This window comes from Mobula hypostoma, chromosome 23 (assembly GCF_963921235.1).
Source record: "Mobula hypostoma chromosome 23, sMobHyp1.1, whole genome shotgun sequence".
NCBI classification, from domain to species: Eukaryota; Metazoa; Chordata; class Chondrichthyes; order Myliobatiformes; family Myliobatidae; genus Mobula; species Mobula hypostoma.
Window position 1 is genome coordinate 43,538,114 of NC_086119.1, and position 17,816 is coordinate 43,555,929.

The window sequence follows — 17,816 nt, forward strand, 5'->3', positions numbered from 1 at the left end:
AATTTCAGTGAAGGCATCTAGGGCTTCTATTTACAGTGGGCGGGGGGGAAGGCTTGGGAGAGACGAAGCACTGCAGATGTAACATTAGTGAGCATTAATGATCAGAAAGTGTAAGAGAGGGAACGCAGACCAGTCCTCATAAAGAGATCAGAAGTGGAAAGAGTGAGCAATTTCAAGCTGCTGGGTGTCAACATCTCTGAGGACCTATCCTGGACCCGTCATACCAATGCAGCAGCAAAGAAGGCACAACAGTAGCTATATTTCATTAGGAGTTTGACGAGATTTGGCATGCCACCAAGACACCGACAAATTTTTATAGATGTACCATACAGAGCATTCTAACTGGCTGGCTGCAAGAGAGTTGTAAACTTAGTCAGCTCCATCATGGGCACTAGCCTCTGGAGTATCCAGGACATTTTCAAGGAGTGATGCCTCAAAAAGGTAGCATCCATTTTTAAGTACAGGTGTCCCCTGCTTTTCGAACGTTCGCTTTACAAAACCTCACTGTTACGAAAGACCTACATTAGTACCCTATTTTCGCTTTCAGAAGGTGTTTTCACTGTTACGAAAAAAGATTCAGCGCGTGATAAAAGGCAGCGCGCCCCGAACTGCCGCTCTCCCCCGGATTCTCGCCGGCATTGCTTAAACATGAGCCTGTGAGCAGCCGTTTGCAAGATGACTTCTATGGTATCAGAAAAGCCTGAACGAGCTCATAAGGGTGTTACACTTACGGTAAAACTAGACATAATTAAGCGTTTTGACCGTGGTGAACGAAGTAAGGACAATGTGAGTTTGGCTTGCGGAAGTTGATGAAGATGATGTTGAAGAGGTGTTGGCATCCCATCACCAAGAACTGACAGATGAAGAGCTGATGCAATTGGAAGAAAGAAAGATAACAGTCAAAACCGAATGAGTAATGATAAAGTACGACTTTAATTTTGAAAGGGTACGTCGGTTTAAGGGATATTTGCAGGATGGTTTGAGTCCTTATTAAAGAACTGTGTGATAGAAAAATACGCGAGGCTCAGCAGTCAAGCAAGCCTTCCACATCAGCCACAGCAGACGACAAACCTCGACCTTCGACATCGAGGCGGGCAGTCATAGGAGAAGATGAGCTGCCTGCTCTAATGGAAACAGATGACGAGATGACACCCCAGTGTCCCACCACCCCAACCCCCAGGCCACGGACAGATACCGATTCGCGGAGAATGCAAAGGTAGCCGGGAGCCACACAGCACATCTTTAAGAAAAAAGCCGAAATAAACATGATAATTAATTAGGTGCCGCCGACACGTAATTGTCGGCCCAGATCAGAGACGACGCAATCAGAAATCGGCATTGATCTGTGCCGACAATTACGGGCGGCACCTAATTAATTAGCATGTTTGTTTCGGCTTTTTTCTTAAAGATGTGCTGTGTGCCTCCCGGATACTGCTGGACCCCTGCATTCTTCGCGGCAATGTATCGCTCAGCGGCCCGGAGGGTAGGGGGCCACTGCACCACCCAACCTGCAACAATTCAGTCTAACACACCATCATCAGTGTGCTCGGTGCTGTCCGGATTCCGGTAAGTGATCCTATACTGTACATTCATTATTTCTACTTTATATAGGCTGTGTATTTTTACGTGTTATTTGGTATGATTTGGCAGCTTCAGAGCTTAAAGATTACTGGTGAGCGCTTGCACGTGTTTTTGCCAACAGCGCTTGCGTGAGATTTTCTGCTGACGGCGCTTGCGTGAGATTTTCGCTCCGGGGAACAGTTCCGTAATGATTGTGGAAAAGTATTTCTACTTTATATAGGCTGTGTATTTACCATATCATTCCTGCTTTTACTATATGTTACTGTTATTTTAGGTTTTATGTGTTATTTGGCATAATTTGGTAGGTTATTTTTGGGTCTGCAAACGCTCACAAAATTTTCCCCATATAAATGAATGGTAATTGCTTCTTCGCTTTACAACGTTTCAGCTTACGAACTGTTTCATAGGAACGCTCCACCTTCGGATGGTGGGGGAAATCTGTACTCCCATCACTGAGGACATGCCTTGTTCTCATTGCTACCATCAAGAACCCGAAGGCACACACTCAGCCATTCAAGAATAGGTTCTTCCCCTCTGCCGTCAGATCTCTAAATGAACATTGAACCCCTGAACACTCCCTGACTACTACTTTAATTTCTATTTTTGCACTATATATAGGTTGGCATCCATCTGTCTCAAAGGGCAATAAGTGATGACGATCATCATCACAAGCCTGGGCAGAAGGTGTTGAGATCCTGAGATACCGGGTCATGAAGATCCCTCTCTCGGCCTCCTGTAGACTTCGTCTGTCCTGAGGTTGCCCACAAGGCAGTGGGGCTATTTACCCATAGCTGGGGATCTGGTTCACGAGCACTAGGGAGTGTCCACACACTGGTGGGCCTGTGTGCTATGCGTGCAGGGTCCAGACCTCCTCCCCGTTCTCTGTAGCTCAAACCGAGTCCGAATTCTGTAATTCACATTTTTTCCTAGTATTATGTATTACAATGTACTGCTGCCACAAAGACAATAACTTTCACAAGATTTGCCAGTGATATTAAACCTGATTCTGATTACATTTGTACATAATAAAGTGTCCACTGACCGTACTTCACAGTTACTGAGAGCACTTCCTCATGAAAACTGGCAATCATTCCCATATTACGCTGTACATATCAGTACAGTCACCTTAAATGGCCCAGGCTTCATAATTTAGAGTGCACAGAAAAACATAATCAATATAATTAACAAGTCAAAAGGAAAACATTGTATGTAATATTCAAAATATGTCACTAAATGAAGCAAAGCCAGAAATTACTGTCATTCGGAAAATACTCCTGTTATTATCTTATACCCAACTCCTATCCTCTTCAAAAAAAATCATTTATTCTCTTTTCATTTTCAATGGGAATAAATGACTACTGGAGGGATGAATACAAAGGCAATGGAAGGCGGTCTTAAAATCAATGGGCAGGAGCCCCCTCTTATATTAGTGAACTGCTCATGAGGGAATTCATGAACAGATGTGTTTATTCTTTCAACCTTGCATTGTGATCAGTGCAAACCATATGTTGCAGTGTTAAAAAATGGCAAAGATTGCGTAGTGATGACAAAATGAGTGAGAATCAGCCAATGTTTACCCATATACCAGCAAAGTGAAGTAGAGCTGCTTTTTAAGTTAACGCTGGAATAGACTGAAAAACCTGTAGGGCACTGCAAAAATAGCATGTGTAAGTAAGACTCAAAGCAGAACTCGCAGTGGGTGCCTTTTCACTGAATGACAGAATTTTGTAACAGATGTAATCCAAGCTCAAGCAAGAGCCAAAGGAACTGGGCTTTTAAGGTTTCTGCACAGAGAGCAAGAGAGAAAAAAGGGGGGAAATAGAGTGTGAAAGAGCGAAAGCAAATGCAGAAGTTTTGCTTACATATCTCTTACGGTACTGAAGGACTGAAAGTTCTCTTCCACTTCCCTCACATTTCTACTCACGTTTCTTACAGGGACCAACTATTGGTGGGTTAAAATGCCAACGTCCCAAAAGGTCATTTCTCATGTAGGAGTCCACACAATATCAAAACAATATTCAATACCAACTGAATATTCACATAATTTAAGCCATCTTTTGCTAAGTTCACATCAGCCAACAAAAGCTGAGAGTATAGAACAGGCATCGAAGATAAAACATCTCAGAAGTTATTGTCAACATGGATAAAAGATGGTTATCGTTTTTCCAAGGTCAATTGTGGGAATCTTGCTCACGTTCTTTTCCACTTATAACTCCTCAGCACAAACAGATTGTGCTGCAAGGCCCAAACATCATTCAGTCATGGGCTGACAAGTAGCCAGTGCTTAAGTCAATACAACTCCAACAATATTGATGAGTTGGCAGCCTACAGAACAAAGCAGTTCCAAAAATAACTACTGCAAACAGGAATCAAGAGATAGTGCTCATGGGTCAATGGACCTTTCAAAAATCTGATGGCAGATGGAAAAAACTGCTCCTAAGGCACTGAGTGTGATGATTCGAGCTCCTGTACCACCTTCTTGATGGTAGAATGGCAACGATCGTAAAGAGAATAGACCATGACTCGAAAGGTGAGGGTTGTTAATGATGGACGCTGCCTCCTGAAGATGATTTTAATGTGGGGAGGGTTGTGCCTATGATAGAGCAAGCTGAGTCTACAACCCTTAGCTGCCTCTTGTGATCTTGTACATCGCAATGTCATTGCAGATAATAAAATACCTGGACCCAGACCGCACGCACGCTTACGACTCAATCACACTTTATTTTCTTTGTGCACAAGGACAATAGCATGCCCCCCACCCCCATCCCGTCACCACACTGTTCTGAAATGGTATGTTATACAGAAGTGCCTTATCAGGTATGGATACTGACCATTTGGTCAATTGTGTATGTTTGAATTCCTTTCTTGCAAGATCAATCGCCATTTACAATAGAGATGTTGAAAGTCAACAGAAACGACGAGCTGACAACCGATGACACTTTGAAGTTAGTAAAGCAATCCTCCCCAAATTGTGCACACCTTGGATCGCTTATCTAGTCTGAGGTTAGCAGTGGTCTCACTTCAAAGGCTCTGCACTCCTAATGATTCAACAGCTTTCTATAAAGGGAGGTGATGGGGAGCAACAGGCAACCTTTTCATTATTGCCCTTTTGTAGGCTCATGTTGTGAGTGGATATCTGGTGTGAGACAAGGTGTGATGTGGGAGGTCATGTAACCATGAAAGAGCAAAATCTACAAACATCTGTATTTTGGTCTAAAGTTAAGCTTGACAAATCTGGTAAGATTGCAAAATTCTTGTCATGATTTGGTGATTCTCACATGGGATTAAAGGTATCTCATTCACCTTTCATCAGCCTCTTCTAATGATATTCTTGATGGATTTACTGGTTTTAAAGTGCAGAAGGACATGTGAACATGCTTCTTAAATGCACTCTCTGGATGTCCACTCCCCTGTGGCCTCTTTCCTCCATGGAAGCTATTGCACGTCTTTTGCCAAACTATTGCCAGCAACATGAATTTACAGTCTCAATGGGACCATCCACAGCTTGCGTCAGTGCACCTGCCGGTTTTAAAAATCACACTGAGGCAGCTTCAAATGCCCTTGGCCAACTTCATTACTTATGTTCAGGGAACCCATATGGATGTGAGCACAAAACACAATATAGTTTTGCATTTTAAGGGGATCAATTTGAATTTTTAGGTTGCTTTACTATTTGCAGAAAAACACAAGTTAATTTTGAAGACAATCAAGCTTCTGAAACTGCTTAGAGGAGTACAGTTAGTCAAGAGGAGATGACAGCTTTATTAAAGCTCAATCTTTCCTTGTTAACTTTATCAGCTTTCTAGATTCAATACTGAAATGACATTAATTAAAATGTTTCTGAAATGGAGCAGAGGTAATAGGTGAAATACTTATTGAAACAAAGTTTGCTTTGTAACATTTTCAAAAGACAGAATGGCCAAGGGGTCCAGAGGTTAATGAATTATGAAAGCAAGGTATTCCTGGTTTGGAAGCTCCACCATTCCTCGGAGGAAGAGAAACAGCTCCATAGGAAAGTCCAAAAGTCCAAAGGAAGTCAATGACTGAAAGAACAGGCGATGGGTGGACACAGCACAGGAGATCCAACAGCTCATTAATAACCATAACAGAAGCAGATTCTTCAGAGCTGTCAACTTCTACAGTCCAAACATCCACTTTACTAAAAGGTGAGATTGTAATTGCACACATAAAATGCTGGAGGAACTCAGCAAGTCAGGCTACATCTATGGAGTGGAATAAACAGTCGACTTGTCAGGATGTGACCCTTCACTGGGAGACTACTTTGCTGAGTACTTTCGCTCTGTTTGCTGCAAAAGACAGGATCTTTCTGCAGACTCTCTACTCCCTCAACACGACCTGCCCTCCACCTATCTTCATACCATCTGTAAACTTGGCCACAAAGTCATCAGTTCTGTCATCCAAATCACTGACATATAAATGTGAAAAGAAGCAGTCCCTACACCAACCTGAAGCCTTGGTATTGACAGTAAGATTCTGGTCTACTGAATTACTGCCCACATCATCTCTACAGAATTGTCCAAGACAGTGTGAAGGTAATCAGTGTTTTCTTCCAAGCTAACGTCATTAGTATAGTGGCTTGATTTACACAAAGCCAGTTCTGATGAGTATGCCACATCATTCATCGGACTCAAAACTGAAACTGATATTTTCCACAGAGTTCCATTCCAGCAAGTGACAACCAGATCTTCGGCCACTTCAGAACCAACAGCGGAGACGAATCATTCTCAACCCCAAAGTACTGCATGAAAAGGAATGCAAGTTAGAGACTTCAGTACCTTGTACAATCTTGATATTGCCTCTTCCTGACCACAGCGTACATCTTTGGGAAGGAAACAGCACCAACGGTGTTAAAAACTCTGAACACCAAAGTCCTTCCTTCTGCAGATGTCACAAATCCCTTTAACTGTTGCACCTGAAGCTACTGTCAGTGTTAGCAGTTTGTGCAAGCATATGCAGTATGAGACAATAAAGCCAACTATACACACCCATTCTATGGCAGAGGTTACTCCGGAGTGAATTATGACTAGTCGTCTTTCTAATAAGCAATCATGAAACCTCAAGCTGACATCAATCCAGACTGCGATCAAGCCCCAAGATCCCCTCACAGAAAAAAGATACTTGGCCTAATTTGCCAGTTTTTGACTGAATCAGCAATTTATCCTGTTTCAGCCCGCAACCAAAAAAAGGTGCACCAAGACTTCTACTTCTCTAGTAGATTAAGAAACTTGGCATGTCCCCTCGTACCACTTTTTACAGCTGCATCACAAAAAGCTTCCTAACCATCGGACCATGGTACGGTGGCTGCTCTGCCCAAGACTTGAAGAAATTACAGAGTTGTGAATGCAGCCCACCCTATCGCACACACCAACTCTCCTTCAAAGACTCCATCTACACTTCCTACTGTCTCAGGAAAGGGGAGCAACATAATCAAGGTCATTCCCTCTTCTCCCCTTCCCTGTTGGTGAGAAGCTGGATGTCCAGGAAATGGAGGAGGTGCAAGTGAGGGCAGCATCAATGGTAGAGGAAAGGAGACCCCATTCTATGAAGGAGGAAATCTCAGATGTCTTCAAAAGGAAAGCATCATCCTGACAACAGAACCTGCGGAACTGGAGGAACTTAGAAAAAGGAATGGCATTTTTTAAATAAGTGATCAGGTATATAAATTAAAGATAGCTGGAGTAATCCGTGGGTTTTCTTATGTTTAAGTACCCCACTCCAGTTTTTTGACAACATGCCTGCAATTTTTTTTTCCCCCCTTTTCACACACAAATCCAATTACATTCAGAAATTCATTGCTGTATCTCATTCCTCCGCTCTTTTATGATGGGACATTGTAAATTAAAGCAACTTGCCTTGGAATGCACATCTCACAATATTCATTCTGTATCACTCTGCCTCGTGTAACACAATAATTGAGGTGACAAGAGCTTGTTCTGCCACATGACACAACACGGTCCTCATGTTGAACATTAAGAGACAGCAGCAGTTTCCACAGATTTGACAAATATTAAACAATCTACTTACTGTCTTCTACGTTCGAAAGAGTGGAACTCAGTTGAGTTGTTAAGTGCTCTGGTTAATGTCAAGTAGCTAAGAGAAGAATCTAAACCTTACAAAAAATTCGAAATGCTGGAGCAGCAGGCCAAGCAGCACTGAGGAGAAAAAGTACAGTCGACGTTTTTTCCAGCATCTGTAGATTTTCTCTTGTTTGTGATTGGCTTACAACAAATTTTTAAAATTAAAGGCATCCGTTAGTCGTGCGAGACCATGGATCTGCACCTGGAAAGTCTTCACTCTCCAGGGCGCAAGCCTGGGCAAGGTTGTATGGAAGATCAGCAGTTGCCCATGCTGCAAGGTTCCCCTCTCCACAACACCAATGCTGTCCAAGGGAAGGGCATTAGGACCCATACAGCTTGGCACCAGTGTCGTCGCAGAGCAATGTGTGATTAAGTGCCTTGGTCAAGGACACAATACGTTCCCTCGACTGGGGCTCGAACTCACGACCTTCAGGTTGCTAGTCCAATGCCTTAACCACTTGGCCACGTGCCCACACCCACAAATTACTGCTTTTTAATATGGTCATTGTCTTATAAAACCATAAGACATAGGAGCAAAATTAGGCCGATTTATTCCTCCCCCTACTCCCTATAGTGTAGCACGTGGCCAAGTGGTTAGGGCGTTGGGCTCACGATCTGAAGGTCGTGGGTTCAAGTCTCGGCCAAGGCAGTGTGTTGTGTCTTTGAGCAAGGCACTTAACCACACACTGCTCCACAGCTTTTCCACCCAGCTGAAAATGGGTGGGGGTTGCTGGGGGTTAACCTCGTGATAGCTTGGCGTCCTATTGGGGGGGGGGGAAGTCTCGTACTCTCAGTCACTTCACGCCACAGAAACTGGCATAAGCACCGGCCTGATGGGCCACAAGGCTCGGGACAGACTTTAGCTTTTAACTACTCCCTATAACATTTTTACACTCTTACTAATCAAGAGTGTATCACCCTCTGCTTTAAGTATACCCAATGGCTTGGCTTCCACAGCCATCTGCAGTAATAAATTCTAAACATTCACCATCGTCAAATATCAGATTCATGCTGTGAATCTGATGTCTGATAATCTGTGGCTGAAGCAGGGCGGATGTGGAGAGGATGTTCCCTATAGTGAGTGAGTCTAGGACCAGAGGGGCACAGCCTCAGGATAGAAGGACGTCCATTTGTAACAGAAATGAGGTGGAATTTTGTGAGCCAGAGGATGCTGAATCTGTGGAACTCATTGCTACAGGTGGCTGTGGAGGCCAAGTCATTGGGTATGTTTAAGGCAGAAGTTGATAGATTCTTAATTAGTCAGGTCATAAAAATGTTATGGGGAGAAGGCATGAGAATAGGGTTAAGAGAAATAATAAATTAACTATGGCGCAACAGACATCCCACCCTGCAAAAACTCATTTCAGGGAGGTAGCACCAACAATTTGCGGGAGACTTCCGGGAGAGGTGGGATGTCTGCAATAGAGTAGCTCCTTAGCAGCTGGCCAGCTAGTTTAAATAACGTTAGCTATGCTAATGAACAAATAACACCCGGTAAGCTCACCTCAACATGTCTTTTACAGCCTTAACCCACCATGGGCAATAGAAAAGTCACTGTTGCAAACAGTGCAGTGAGCAACACTGTCATTATTTTGACCCCTATTAGGCAGGGGTACACTTTAGTGTAGTCTGAGGTGACGTAAGTTCTACGTTTTTTTTTGGAACACTCTGCCATGTCTCTCTCTCTCTCTCTCTCCCCCTCCCTCTCTCGCTCGCTCTCTCTCCCTCTCTCTCTCTCCCCCCTCTCTCTCTCTCTCCCCCTCTCTCTCTCTCTCTCCCCCTCACTCTCTCTCTCTCCCTCTCGCTCTCTCTCTCTCCCTCTCGCTCTCTCTCACTCTCCCTCTTGCTCGGTCTCCCTCGCTCGCTCTCCCTCGCTCTCCCTCCCTCGCTCAACTGTCTTCGGTCTCACTTGCGCGCTCTCTCTTGGTTTTTCTCTCTCTCGCTCGCTCTCCCTCGTGGTCGCTCTCGGGCACTCTCTCTTGCTTTTCTCTCGCTCGCTCTCAAAAAAATTGATTTCCGTGAAATTGTATATAATTTGCGGGCATCAGGGAGCCACTATTAATATGCGGGAGACTTGCGGAAGTTCCGGGAGAGGTGGGATGTCTGGAGCAAGGGCAGTGCAGTTGATGGGCTGAATGGCCTAATTCTGCTCCTCTGGCTTAAGAAACTCATCTTCATCATTGTTCTAAAGGGGTATACTCCTATTATGAGGCTGTGCTGTCTGGTCCCAGACTCTTCCATTATTGAAAACATCCTATGTCCACTCTATCCAGGCCTTTCACTGCTACAGGCAGCTTCTGAGAGAATGGTAACCGCAAGATGGCTCCTGCCACCTCTCTAAATTTCATTAAATACAAATGTATCCTCTGTAATGAACATAATCCCAGTACACCATTGCAACACACATCCCCAAGAGGCTTGCATTTCAATGTGCATTATCTTTACTTGGCTTTTACATTCATGATGTTCAGTGTTTATTCTGTTGTCATTGTTTGCTTGATGGAATAGTACAAAATAGCTTTGAAAATCATGACAGATGCCAAATGAATACACCCATCCCAGCCGTGCTTGGCATTGTCAATTTCCTCTCAGCAGTATAAATTTAAATGCTTCCCCCGCCTCCCATCCCCGCAAATGGTGTATCTGTGTGATTTTAATCTTCAAATGGAGCTTACCTCCGGAAGCTGTGGAATCTGAATCAGTCGCTTGAAATACTGTAAGTTGCTGGATCTATAAAATAACTCTTTCAGTCTGTGAAATAAAAATAGCACAATTGTCAAATACATTCTTAAAGAGCAAAGTAAAAGTCAACTTGTTATGTGTTACACTGCATTGTGACCATCCAGCAATCCAGGGATTTGACAGAAAAAAATAGGCAGAATATCATGGTTAAGTTTAGGAATATTTTTTGTTCTGTTTATGGATCACATCACCAACAAATCCATCAAGATAATCAATGAATGCTATTTACAATTGGAAAATCTGTAAGCATAAGCTACAGACCAGTGCATAATGAAAGGCTTGTGAGAAAGGAGGGGCTCAGAGACAAAAACTCATTAAACTATGCAACAAAATTGAATATTTGTCACATTTAGAAAAAATAGCTACCATTTACTGGAAGACATTTGTAGTTTGTTATGTTATGAATCAATAATCTTCTGGCAACCGATGATCAGAGACATTCCAGGGACATGAAAATACATAATTCAAAGAATGGGTCAATATAAATTCCTGCCAGTATCTCCACAGACAGTCCATCCCAATTCTACTTCAAGACCCATGGCTCTGCTAACCTATCACCCTGGGCCTTCAATTACTGACTACAGCAACTTTATCGACTACATATCACTTTAAACATCCTCAGCCTCACTGTATCCCAACCCAATATCCAGTCAAAAGCCTTGTTAAAATGCCATCTTCTTCAGAACAGTTTTAGCACCTTCTTTTAATTTCCATTCTATGTTACAATAGTGACTGCCTTTCAAAACTCTTTGCTTCTGAAAGACACTACTAAATTTCACATCTTTATTTCACTCTCAAGTTTAACAGCGCATGTAAACATCTTAACATACTTGTCATTACTGAAAGCACCATGCAAATAAAGGTCACATTTTTCAAAAGATCAAAGTAAATTACATTTATGTTACTCTATCATTTTTAAATGAGATTCATTTTTAAAGTAATTTACAGAGAAAAGGAAATAAAATAGTTTTATGGGGCAACTACACATAAGCAGACAACAACTGGCAAACACCAAAGTGCAAAAAAAGACAGACATTTGGTGACATTACAAACATTAAAGTTAGCAAAGCAAAAACTTAACAGTTTCAAAGGGGTGACTCATTGATGAAACAGCATGGGTTTCACCGTGTTGATGAGTGCGATGGAGAGTCAACAGGATGAGATTGCCACACCAGCAGGTTCAGGAACAGTTATTACCCCTCAACCATCAGGCTCCTGAACCAGAGTGGATAACTGCACTCAACTTCACCCATCCCAACACTGAATTGTTCCCACAAACTACGGACTCAGTTTCAAGGACTTTTCAACTCTCCACACGTTTCGGTGGAGCTTAGGAGGATGATGGCACCTAACGGCAACTCCTTTGTTTGCATCTTCGGAAACAGCTCTATTTCTATATTTAATATCTCTTTTTTCCCTTTTCAGGGATCTTTTGAAGACCCTGACCTGGAGTTACATGCTGACCTCAGTTCTTTGTGGGAATGGGACCCACTCTCGGGGTCTCACAACCAGTCGTTATTTGATATACGATGTGGTCTAGAAGACTAGCGCACCTTCAAGGTGCCAGTTTTTCGTGGCTGCGGAGACAGGCGGACTCAAGGCAGTGCCACTGCCTGGTGCGTCGTGGGAGACGAAAGATCAAAGGCAACGAGCCGGCTGCTGGCTTTGTGCCCAGAGACCAGAGTCCTTTGGACACAGAGCTCGGAAGAAGCGACGCAACAGACTTTGAATACCATAAATCGGCGAGTTGTTTTGGTATGTCTCCCCTCTCGCTGTGAAACGGGTCATCTCTTTTTCCCTTATTAGAGAGGGGGAGAGAGGGAGAGAGGGAGAGGGGGGGAGAGGGGGAGAGGGGGAGAGAGGGGGAGAGGGGGAGAGGGGGAGAGGGGGAGAGGGGGAGAGGGGGAGAGGGGAGAGGGGGAGAGGGGGAGGGGGAGAGGGGGAGAGGGGGAGAGGGGGAGAGGGGGAGGGGAGAGAGGGGGAGAGGGGGAGAGGGGGAGAGGGAGACAGACAGACACACACACAGAGACAGAGACAGCGAGAGCCTGTGGTATGTCGAATTACCCGGTGAACCAGTAGTCTTTGGGGTACTGCAAGTCTGCGTCTTTACTGATGCTTTGCTGCACACTTCAAGTGCTCGGTGGAGGGCACTGATGCTTCTTGCTGGAGGGGAGGGAGGATCATTGCCTTACTGCTGCTTATGCATGGGAGGGGGGAGCTGAGAGGTACTTTGGGGTTCTAACATTTAACCATCATTCATTTTTTGGGGAACTCCTCTGTTTTTGTGGATGTTTGTGAAAAAAAGAATTTCAGGATATATATTGTATACATTTCTCTGACATTAAATGTACCTATTGAAACATATTGATGTACTTGATATTTATTGCTTATTTATTTATTACTATTTTGTTTCCTTTTTGTATTTGGACAGTCTATTGTCTTTTGCACATTGGTTGCATGCATTTTTTCATTGATTCTATATTGTTTTATTGTATTTACTGTAAATGCCCACAAGAAAATGAATCTCAAGTTAGTATATGGCGACATATACATACTTTGATAATAAATTTATTTTGAATTTTCAGCGACTACTTACTTTTTAAACTGTTCATGAAACCGATCTCTATGACCTTGCAATGTGTCAGCGGGAAGACCTGCAGGCAAATTAAGTTTTAAAACCGATAAAGCATTCCACCCAGAAGGCAAGTACACAACCAATTCAGTTAGTTACATAAAATTTTAAAACATTAAGGAATAGTTTTCACTGCTTTGGTAGAGTTTCAAGACCCCAGGGGAAACTTCTAAGCATTACTGGGAATCAGATGATGCACCATACCCTAGCCTTTTCTATTATGATTTTGTTTGCAAGTTTGAGAACCAGAATAAGTTTACTGGAGTCTCACTTCAAATAATCCGTATAAGAAGTATATGCTCACTAAAAATACAGCTGTTAAAGCAGAGTCCTGGATTTTATTCAGGATTTGTACTCAGGTCTTAATGAGGATACAACAATAAACACAAGAGATTTTGTAGATGCTGGAAATCCAGAGTACACAGCCAAAATGCTGGGGGATCGTCACAGGTCAGGCAGAATCAATGGAGAGGAATAAACCATCGACGTTTTGGGCTGAGAGCCTTCATCGCGGCTGATGAAGAGTCTCAGCGGAAAAAATTCAGCTGTTTATTCCTCTCCAAATATGCTGCCTAACCCACTGACTTCCTCCAGCATTTTGTGCACGTTACACAAATACAAGAATACACGAGGTTAATTCATATTCTGATTCATTTATTTTTGACATTTACCTCATAGAGTGAAATGCGTTGTTTGCATTATCGACCAACACAACCTAATAATCAAGCTAAATAATTAGGTGCCACCCGGATTAGGTCGGGCCTGATTTGGGCCGACATTTACGTACCAGGTGGCACCTAATTAACTAGCTTGTTTACTTCGGCTTTTTTCTTAAAGACATGCTGGGTGCGTTCCAACTACTGCTGCACCCCTGCATTCTTCGCGGCAATGTATAGGTCTGCGGCCCGGAGGTTAGGGACCACTGACCTAAGAGCATGCAATGGGCAGCAAACATCACCACACATTCCAGCGCCAACATTGCATGACAGGACAACAGCACACACTCAGTCCTCCAACCCAAGGATAGGCTGTCGCCAACCTCCAGAGGACTCCTGGATTTGCAGACATTATGCCTTCGACTTCCCCACTGGACTTGCAGATTTGCAAGCCCACAGCTCCAGTCAATCAGTTTCGAATATTGGACATCTGCTCCAACTTCGAGATTTGATCTTCAGGACTTGCCAATGATGACAAATTCCAGGACTTGAACTCCAGACTCTCTAATGACCGGAACCCCAAATACTAATCCTCAAATTCCAGTATCACTGTCTTGCACATCGAGGGGGCCACCAGCCCTCATGCCTTCTGCCCGCATGGAACTCTAATTCTGGAACCCACCAAGGACTCATTGACCTGAGGAAGCAACTATCTCTCAACCTCGCTGTTCTGCCGGCCCAACATCTGACCATGGATGCAATTCATCCCACGTCAACATCGCTGGCCATCAAACACAGAGAGAAAGCCTAGACTTCAGTCTGACCTCTAACTCCCCCACATCCCTATCCCTAAATCATCAACTGACCCCTAAATCTCCTCGCTGTCCCCAAAACCATCCCTATGAACCTAATAAATAGCCAAGTCTGCACCACAACCTCAGCGGACACCACAGCCAATATGACCAGAAGTCAATTTTCCCTCTTAAAAGAGAAGTGATACAAGGAGACCTACTTCACCCTATATATTTAACTATTCTCAATTATGCATCCATTGATAATTTTAAGTAATGGTTGACACATTTTTGGCTCAGGAACTTCTGAAGAAACTTGAATGGTTAATGGTTTCCTATTGACATCTTCAGCCACAATCTGATTTCAGAACTAAGAACATAGAAGAGTATAGCACAGTCCAGGCCCTTTGCCCCATGATGTTGATCTGACCTTTTACCTACTTCAAGATCAATGGAACTCTTCTGTCCCAAATAGCCCTCCATTCTTCTAACATCCAAGTGCCTATCTAAGAGTCTCTTCAATGTCCCTAACATATCTGCTTCTACAACCCCTAGAAGCATATTCCACGCACCTATAACTGTGTTGAAAAAAAACTTCTGACATTCCCCCTGTACCTTCCTCCAAATACTTTAATGTTATGCCCCCTCGTATTAGCCACTTCTGCCCTGGGAGAAAGTCACTGACAGTCTACTCAATCTATTCCTCTTCTCATCATGCACAGCTCTATCATGTCACCTCCCATTTTCCTTCCTTACAAAGAGAAAAGCCCTCATCCTCTCAAGACATGCTCTCAAACCCACGAAACATCCTGGCAAATCTCCTCTGCACGCTCTCTAAAGCTTCCACATCCTTCTTATATTGAGGCAACCAAAACCAAGCACAATACTCCAGGTGTGGACTAATCAAGTTTTCTAGAACTGCAACATCATCTCGCAGCTTTTGAACTCAATCCTCTGACTAATGAAGGCCAATATACTATTTACCTTCTTAACCACCCTAACAATTTGCAGGATCCATGGACGTGAAGAAGATCCCTATGTTCCTCCACATTGTTATTAAGCTTGTATTCTGCCTTCAAGTCCGACCTCCCAAAGTAAATCGCTTCGGATATTTCTGGATTAAACTCCATCTGCCACTTCTCTGCCCAGCTCTGCATCCTATCAATGTCCCATTGTAACCTACGGCAACGTTCTACACTATCCACAACACCACCAATTTATGTCATCTGCAGACTGACTTATCCAACCTCCTCCTTGTGTACTCAGAAACATTATTCAAAAACTTAAAATATAGCTTTTGTTCTAGTCATTAAAACCACTGATAAAGGCTGATTTATACTTCTGCATAGTAGTCTACGCAAGTGGCCTTTGCCATTGTGAGCATTTATACTTGTGCATTGGTGTGCCTGCGTTGCTCTGTAATTCACTGCCAAAACTCTAGTTGGCGGTGGGGTTTCTATGCCACTGTGTTAAGTTTCTTCGTTTTGAAACTCAACACGAAGAAACACAAACTTCAAACAATGGCAACTGAAACTGAAGGAGGGTGAATTTTCTGTGCCTGTCTGACCACTGAAAGACATGGACAAGGAAATGCATTTCAAATATTCTCGGATGTCGGCAGGTAGACGATTCAGTTCATCGTCTCCAACCATTTATTTCACATCAGTGTACGCACAGTATACTCAGAGACTGGCAATCACCATTCGAGTTTTAGCTTCAGGTGGATCTCAACAGGCTGTAGCAGCTAGCTACAAACTGGCGCCAAGCACAGGGTCCTCCATAATTTCGGAGGTCTGTAAAGCATTGCAGCCAGAGCTCCTTCCCTGCCCTTCAGTCACCCAATGGGAAGCTATTGCAGCATAGGAGGAAATGCGATGCTACCAAGCGGACCAATCACAGTTGTTGTGGTCTGCGTCGCCACGACGCATAGTTACATTTTTGGGGAGGTGCGCGTCAGGCTACGGCATAGGGTATGTCGCTACGCCGTACCTACGGCATTGATTTGACACAGAAGTATAAATTGGCCTTAAGACCACAAAACAGAGGAGCAGAATTAGGCCATTCGCCCATCAAGTCAGCTCTACCATTCGATCATAGTTAATTTATTCTTCTGCTCTCCCCCATAACCTTTGATGCCTTTACTAATCAAAAACCTATCAACCTCTGCTTTAAATATACCCAATGACTTGATCACCTCAGCTACCAAGGCAATGAATTCCCACAGATTCACCACCCAATGACAAAAGAAATTCCTCTTCATCTCTGTTCTAAAGGAACATCGTTCTATTCTGAGTCTACGCTCTCTGGTCCTTGACTATCCCACCACTGGAATTATCCTCTTCACATCCACTTTACCGAGGCCTTCCAATCAAAATCACTTCTCAAGATTTTTCTCTGACAACCAATCCCTCCCACAGTACCAGATCAGACTCTCCATTCCATCAGCTCCATTTCACCCCCAGCTTGAGTGCCTCGCAGACCCTGGTGTCCTTGCGTTAATTTTATTATTCAAATAATTTTTTCATCCGTCCTAACCACTTTGAAGGCACCTCTATGACTAGAAGTCAGTGTTTTTCAAATGCATTGCAATGCTTGCTGTGACCTGCAGGTAGTGGCATTGTTGTATCAGAGTAAATTAGGCAAAGGATTCATGACACAGTTTTAAAGGCAGTGGGCATGCTGGCTATGAATAAACCATGGTTTAGAACTGTGGTTAATATCTTAGAACTTGGACAAAGGACCCCGAAGGCCAGTCAATCATTTAGAAAGCCCTATAAAAAGAAAAGTTGCATATCAATCATGACCTTATTTATCAATTCTCCTTGAAGAGAAATAGTTGATAACCACACAGAGACCCAATCGATAGAGGGGGAAAAAAGCCCCAAAAATAGAAAGATGAGGCAAAGGAAGTGCATTACAGCTAATTGGTTATCCCTTTTAAGTTTTAAAATGCTGGATGGATTAGCAATCAAGTGGAGTGTTTTGTCCTGATAGTGTTAAACATGAGGAAAATATTCATCCGAGAAATTAGGATATTTCATAACTGGACAGAAATGCTTGATGTATTTAAAATGCAAGTCACTTAATCGCCAAAATATCAAGCTCTGAATGTCATAGCTATTATGCTTATCTAGATAATTTAGTTAAGTTTCTGGTCAGTAGTGACCACTAAGTTCATGTTGCTGAATATCCAGGGAAAGGGCCTGTTCTTTCCACTCGAGTACGATCCTGGTAAATGCAACAGGCTACTCATCACTCCCAGCCTCCATGTAGCCAAGGTCTTTGCTCCTCTATCTGAAGAATTGCTAACAGAATT

At 43.3% G+C, this 17,816-nt stretch overlaps 1 protein-coding gene across 5 annotated transcripts in view; it reads right to left on the bottom strand.

Annotated features, from left to right (window-relative positions):
- hip1 (huntingtin interacting protein 1) overlaps positions 1 to 17,816 on the bottom strand; it is a 331,165-nt gene that overhangs the window by 94,107 nt on the left and 219,242 nt on the right. For all 5 annotated transcript variants that reach the window (XM_063031277.1, XM_063031274.1, XM_063031278.1 and 2 more), the window contains 2 exons: positions 13,018 to 13,075; positions 10,355 to 10,430 (listed from right to left, as the gene is read on the bottom strand). In XM_063031277.1, the coding sequence (XP_062887347.1) occupies positions 10,355 to 10,430; positions 13,018 to 13,075 (134 nt within the window). The remainder of the gene's footprint in view (positions 1 to 10,354; positions 10,431 to 13,017; positions 13,076 to 17,816) is intronic.